General features: G+C 40.7%; 1 protein-coding gene across 2 annotated transcripts in view; it reads left to right on the top strand.

Annotated features, from left to right (window-relative positions):
* The first annotated feature begins 1944 nt into the window (after positions 1-1944).
* Positions 1945-6828, top strand: part of LOC143880388 (phosphoinositide phospholipase C 4-like) — a 30205-nt gene continuing 25321 nt past the window's right edge. Inside the window, exon 1 of one of the 2 annotated variants that reach the window (XM_077383329.1) lies at positions 1945-2341. In XM_077383329.1, the coding sequence (XP_077239444.1) occupies positions 2030-2341 (312 nt within the window). In that variant the 5' untranslated portion in view covers positions 1945-2029. The remainder of the gene's footprint in view (positions 2342-6828) is intronic. The other variant, XM_077383328.1, reaches the window with a different exon arrangement.

Below are 6828 nucleotides of genomic sequence, written 5' to 3'. Positions count from 1 at the left end.
GGTTTGGATCATCATATCAAGTGGGCCCCACAGTACGTGAAACACAATGAGGCTATATGCATCTAAGTCTTATGTCAGGCTAAGATCTCATCCCTTGGATCAAGGATTACAATCCGGCGTAGGATTTACTTTTGGCAATGATATTTTGACTCCCCCTGCAGTGCGCATCTGCTCCCCTTTCAACTTGATTCGACAGAAAAAGCGTTGAAGTTGTACACTGTTAACGTCGTAAGGGGTGTGAATGCGCAGTCAAGGGAAGTGAAAATATCCTCACTATCAATCTTTGGAACCCAGATGGGACAAGAATGTGTAATCCAGACCATTATTCGTATAGATCGTCACCGGGATACATATGCACCTAGTCCCAGGCCCAGCAGACATGACAATGATTCAAATCCACCCCTTTCACTGTGTAAAAACAGGTGTGAAGACTAGAAAAGCAAACTAAAAATCTCCTCCTATGGTTGGTAGATAGTGAAAGAGGTTCGTTCAATCATGGTGATGTCTGCTGGGCATGGGGCAAGGTGCATTTGTATCCTAGTGATGATCTATACGAATAATGGTCTCGATTACGGATTCATGTCCCGTCTGGGTTTCATTGATTGATAGTTACTGGTGGTCTTTCAAAAGTCTATATCAAGCCGATATGATATTTTCACTCCGAACTGCGCACTCGTTAACAGTGGGCAACTTTAATGCTTTCGAAAAGTAATTTGGACAAGCATGGCCCCCCTTCACGTGCTCAGATTTGATAGTTGTGACAAGTATTGATAGCTTTTACCATGATTGTAATCCTTGATCCAAGGGATGACATCTTAGCCTGACATAAGACTATATAGCCTCATTGTGTTTAACCTTCTGTGCTAATTAAACAGAGTTTTTTAAACGATGTGTGCTCCTAAGTCCAGTACTTTTCAAAAAGTACTGTGGGGCCCACTTGATAGGATGATCCAAACCGTACATCTGTTGACCCACCGTGTAAATAATTTGTACCCCATAGATCAACTCCATTGAATGATCCTAATCCTCCGGCCTATAGAGTTATCTAAAAGGTGCATCCGTGGTTTATGATCTTCCTATTGAAATGATATATAGGGGATACATCCTAGTTACGTTGTTGGACAACAAATGAACTGTTTGGATCATCCTATGAAGTGGACCCGCTGTACATTTTGAGAAATACCAGACTTCACTTGCACATAGCATATAATGTCTCCTTTAAACATGTCTGCCATGTGTAAAGTGTATATAATTCATATCGAAATTAAGAGATTTTATCGGGTGTGTGCGCGTGAAGCCCAGCATTATTCAAAAAGTATTGTGGGGCCCACTTAATTGGATGATCCAACCTGTTCATTTGTTGGGCCACAGCATAAATAAGCTGTACTCGTAAACTATCTTCATAGGATGATCCTAACCCTCCGACATATAGACGTTTCTATAATGCGCTGTTTGTGAGGGTTAGGATCATATTAGGGAATTGATTTTGGGGCACATGCAACCTATTTAAATTCTAGCCCAACAAATGAACGGTTTGGATCATCCTATAAAGTTGGTGCCACACTACTTTTTGAAAAATACTGTATTTAAAAAAGTCACTTTCATGATCAATAGTAAAAGGCACCGTCCAGTCGTAGGATCTCATCTCCATCGTTCGATAGCAGGTGGTGAGTGTTCACATTTTCAAGATAATAAGAAAAAAAATAGAGAATTTGATTTCGATGACCCAACTTATGTGAGGTGGAGTCGGATCGGCGATGTCCCTATTATCAAATGATCCTAACCATTCAATTGGAATTTGTTTTATCCCTAGTAGGAATAAATTTGTTTTAGGCAATTGCCCACCCTGAAAATTGAAAAATTCCCAAAGCCTCTGTGTAATAAAATACTGTTTCCTCAGTGTGACGTTTCGGTCGAAATTTAAAAGCATGCTTAAAAGAAGGAGCATTAGAAAAAGCAGACCCTTGTAATTGAATCCTATTAAAAGGATATAGATAGATAAGATCAGAAGCTGAAGAAGATAAGAAAGATGGGGAGCTACAAGGTGTGCTTCTGCTTTAACAGAAAATTCCGGTGTAAAGACGCGGAGCCTCCGGCGGATGTCAAGGAAGCTTTCGAGTCATTTTCCGGCGGCGTGGGTCATATGACGTCCGAACAGCTCCTCCGGTTTCTCAAAGAATTCCAGGGAGACGCCGGAGCTACGATCGTCGATGCCGACGCCATCATCGATGAGATTCGGCATCGGCGCCACCTCGGCAAGTTCTTGAAGCCCATTCTCACACTTGAAAATTTTCAACATTACCTCTTTTGTGAAGATCTCAATCCTCCCATCAGAACTCAGGTCCTCTCCTCACCTCTCTCTCTCTCTCTGTCTCTCTCTCTCTCTCTCTCAGTTTAATGAAATTTCATAGTGTGTTTTTTTGTTCTTGTTGGTGTTGTTTTGTTTTGAGTTCTGAAATCTTCGATCTATCTGCTATAAAATCTATATGTGTCATATATAGGGGTCCAAAACAAAACAGCTAACAAGCCAGAGTTTTGCTTCTTAATTATTTCTTCTTGTTTCCTAGCTTGATGGCACACAGTACGAATTGCTACTGTGGTGGTCCGTGGTGGGCCTTGCCTGGCACAGCCCACTGAAACGGGTTGTGTGCTGGGGTTTTAGGCAGGACACGACTCAAGTGGTCTGCCAGCCGTGCATCGTGCTGTGCCCAACTCTGAGAACAATCAAAGTTGTAGTTTTGTGGGCCGTGGCCTGTTTGGCACCTTGAGGCCTGCCTAGGTATGGGATCAGGTGGGAACTAACTTGGCATACGATAGGTTTAAAGGGCCTAGACCCACACGTTCCATCAGATATGTATGGGAGTTTTTATATGATGCCCGACCGTGAAAATCACAAGAGCAGGGTTTTGAAACCTTGCCCCTTGATTTTTGATCTTGGTCAAACCACCTTTTTTGACTTTCCACTTGGATAAAAAATCAAGGCTTAGGGTTTTGACACCCTGCGCTTAGGGTTTTGACACCCTGCCCTTGTGATTTTCACGGTCGGGCATCATATAAATTCTCTAGATATAGAGCTTTTCTCATTTTGTTTAGGTATCCGAGCAACTACGACGCCCCATGTTCAAGTCTTGGAATGGGGGACCCTATGGAGAGGATTACCTGTTAAAACAACCCTAGTTAAGTTGTCACAGAGTTGGCCGTTGAGGATGGCGGATGCGGAAGCATGGTAGAATGTTACGGTCCTAAGCATGATAGAATGCCTAGCCTAACACGTTCCATTAGTCTGGGACAAATTTAAAGAGCCTAGCCAAACACATTCCATCAGCTGTCTTGGCATTTTGGTTAGGTACCTAACACTAACTTTACGAAAGCATCTTGAATAGAAATAAGGAGAACATGTTTTACATGGTCCCATTCGAGGTGGATGACCTCCTAGGTCATTTGCTCGTAAAGAAAGATATTTTATGTCTTCTTCGTAAATGAAAATTACTGGCATATATTCTTCCAACCATGAATAGGCAGGAGCGGAGCAAGGAATTTACACTGTGGGGGCTGGAGTAATTTATACTTTACCTGCATTGGTCTTTGCTTTCACATGGAACCCCCAGCAATCTTCCCCTGCACGTGGAAGCAACGTGGGAACTACGAGATCATACCGGGGTTACCGAGATCTTCCCCGAGGGATATTTCCATCCACGGAGGCTAAACTGAGATTACCACGCCCCGGATCTAATTCCACTTGTTAGGAAAATTCGCCGGGCAAATCTGATCCAATCATGCACAAATTAAATGGAAAAGTAAAAATAATAAATCAAACCACAAGATGAACACTAAGATTTTACGTGGTTTGGCCAAGCCTACGTCCACGGGCAATAAACAGGATCTTCCACTATGAGAAAAATTATATACAAGGATTACAGTGGATTTAACTCAAAACATACAAACCTGCAACTCTTTCCATACTTTTCTCACCCAATATCATACAAGAGAATAACCCGAGAAAAAAACCCGAAAGGAAACCCAAGGGAAACCCCACAAGAACAAACCCAAGAGAAAACCCCAAGATCTTTCTCCCTTTCTCAGTCTTTCTCTTCTCCCTTTCTCTCTCCCCTCTCTCTTCTACCTCTTCTATCTTATTTCTATTCTCTTTTTGTCTCCTCTCTAGCCCTTGAGGCAGCCGACACACCCCAAGAAACTCACCTCTCTCTTGCCGATCGCACTTTTATAAATTAGGTCTTTCCAAAAAACCTAAGAAAAGATGTTTCCTATTTTGTCATTTACCTTCCCAACCAAGCAACCCACTGGTGGAAAATAAGGCCACTTTCCCAACAGAGATTTTATATATGGTCTAGTATTTTTTGAGTACTTTATGACTCACTTCGTAGGATGATCCAAACCGCCCATTTGTTGGGCCACAGTAAATGAGTTATGCCATAAAAATCATTTACATAGGATGATCTGAGCCCTCCCGGTTTCCATAATGTGCAGTCTCACTATAGATCGGACATTGATAATGAGTTTTAGGGCACAACCAATTTACTTTGTGCCCAACAAATGGACAATTTGGATCATCCAATGGAATGGGCTTATACGGCCATGACACGAAGCCTATAAAAACTTGAATTTCTATATTACTGTATAGTGATGTAGGACAGCTTGGGGCGTGGGGGGGTGTATTGAAGAACAAAGGGAATGCGACTGTTTTTGTTGGGGGTCCACGTGAAAGCAAAGATCCCACATCAGAAAGGTTGAAGGAAGTGAATGGGCTTATAAGGATTAGGGGTACCCTCCCATTAACAACTAGCTTTTAAGGGTGAGTTCTACTTGGGTCCCTACTAGTGGTATCAGAGCCCGGTGGTGGTAAACCCCGGTGTGCCTTCGAGGACATCGGGGAAGATCTTAGTAATCCCGCTATGCCTCGAGGATGGAAAAATCCCTCGAGGATGATCTCGTAGTTCCCATGTTGCTTCCACGTGGAGGGGGAGATTGTTGGGGTTCCACGTGAAAGCAAAGATCCCACATTGGAAAGTTGGGGGAGATTGTTGGAGTTCCAGTTGAAAGCAAAGATCCCACATCGGAAAGGTTGAAGGATGTGCATGGGCTTATAAGGATTCGGGCACCCTCCCCTTAACGGCTAGCTTTTAAGGGTGAGTTCTACCCGGGTCCCTACAATTTTAGGGGGTTAAGGTTGATTTAGGGCTTTTGAATGGGACTTTCAAGGCTCTAGAATAGTTATTAGGGTTAAGGAAGCAAAGATAATCAAATTAAGGATCTAAAAACTTATTTTTGCATTAAGAAAAGTTACTAAATTTAGGAATTGGCCAAGTTAATCGGATGAGATCCAACCGTTCGGTCAGGCTCAAATTTAGATATTTGAAAGAGTACGTGAATAGTGGATAGTGCAAAAAATTGGGCTAGATCGTTGATAAACCGAAGTCAATCTGTCCAATTTATAATTTTTGTAGGTTTAATGAAATTCTAGAAATGGGGCTTTAGCAAATTCAATCGTGAATCTTTTGATCTCAAGGATCTAAGGCTGTGATAGTGTTGTAACACTTAAGGAATCTTCAAAGGTATTGAATTTTAGAGATTGAAAATTTCCAAGATCTAGTGGTTGATGTCTACGAAAGTGAGAAGACGGTGATTTGAATGATAGAAGAAAAGATTAGAAGAGAGGAATTAGAAGAATAAATAAAGAAGAGAAGAATAAATAAAGAAGAATAAAGGAATGATAAGTAAGGATCTTAGTCTAATGATAGATTTTATTCATCATACTTCAATTCTAAAGGAATCACTACAATGATAGATCTAGGAACATAAGACCCCATGATAAAAAAAGAGTAAAGGGTTTAATTCTTTGTTCTCATTGAATGAATAATACGACCCTTGAGCCTACAATACATAGAGCATTGCGAAACAAAAATTTAGAATGAATTTCTCGTCTCCAAGTAATTTCTAATCCTAGACTTACTAAAATAATACTCGGGGGTTGTTTGGATAAGTGGATTTCAGAATCCAAGTTTTAGTTTGAAGGCGGTGTAAAATTCTGGATTTTACAATCCATTATCCTGGATTTTGAGTTAGAAATCTAGGTTTTAGAAATCTCCTCCCGATCCTGAGATTTCTTGGAAACACGGGATGATCTTCTAGTTTCCCACTCGACGAAAAGAAGGGTGAGAAGTCACAAAACATAGAACAGTCTCCTTCTCTCGTCTCCCACCCAGGACTTTGAGGAAAACGAAGATTCTAAAATCCATGTATCCAAACGGCCCCTCAATCCGCGTATTTAGTTTTTAGTCTACTCTTTGGAGACAAAAAATTTAACAATTTGGAAACACAAGACTATTGACACTTTCTAAGGGCATGCTTGGATCTAGGGGATTTCGTTTTCTCGGAAAAAACTTTCCCTTAAAAACAAAAAATCCATTGTTTCGTTAATCACTTTAATATGGGTTTCAAAATTCTAGGTTAAAACCAAGGTTTTAAATTTCGACCAAAATCCAAAATTTCAGATTTCGGTTGATAACGAAACCAAAATTGATCATACCCAAAACTGTAGTTTATTTCGGCCGAAATTTTGATTATCCCAAAATTTCGGCCAAAATTTAAGGGATTTCATCTAAAAATTTGGATTTTTAATAATTATTTAATATTATCCCGAAATTTCGGTTGAAGTAAAGTAGGAGGAAAAATAGCCGTCGTATAGATTTCGTCGGATTTTGGCCAAAATTTCGATTTCGGTGAGGAACGAAACCAAGGTTTTAAATTTCGACCGAAATCCGAAATTCGGTAAACTGAAACGTTCCGAAACAGAAATTCCCTAAACAC

Source organism: Tasmannia lanceolata, unplaced genomic scaffold, assembly GCF_043159265.1.
Source record: "Tasmannia lanceolata isolate RefF3 unplaced genomic scaffold, GAP_Taslan_0.1 ptg000006l, whole genome shotgun sequence".
NCBI lineage: Eukaryota > Viridiplantae > Streptophyta > Magnoliopsida > Canellales > Winteraceae > Tasmannia > Tasmannia lanceolata.
This window is presented reverse-complemented; position numbering and strand designations above follow the sequence as displayed.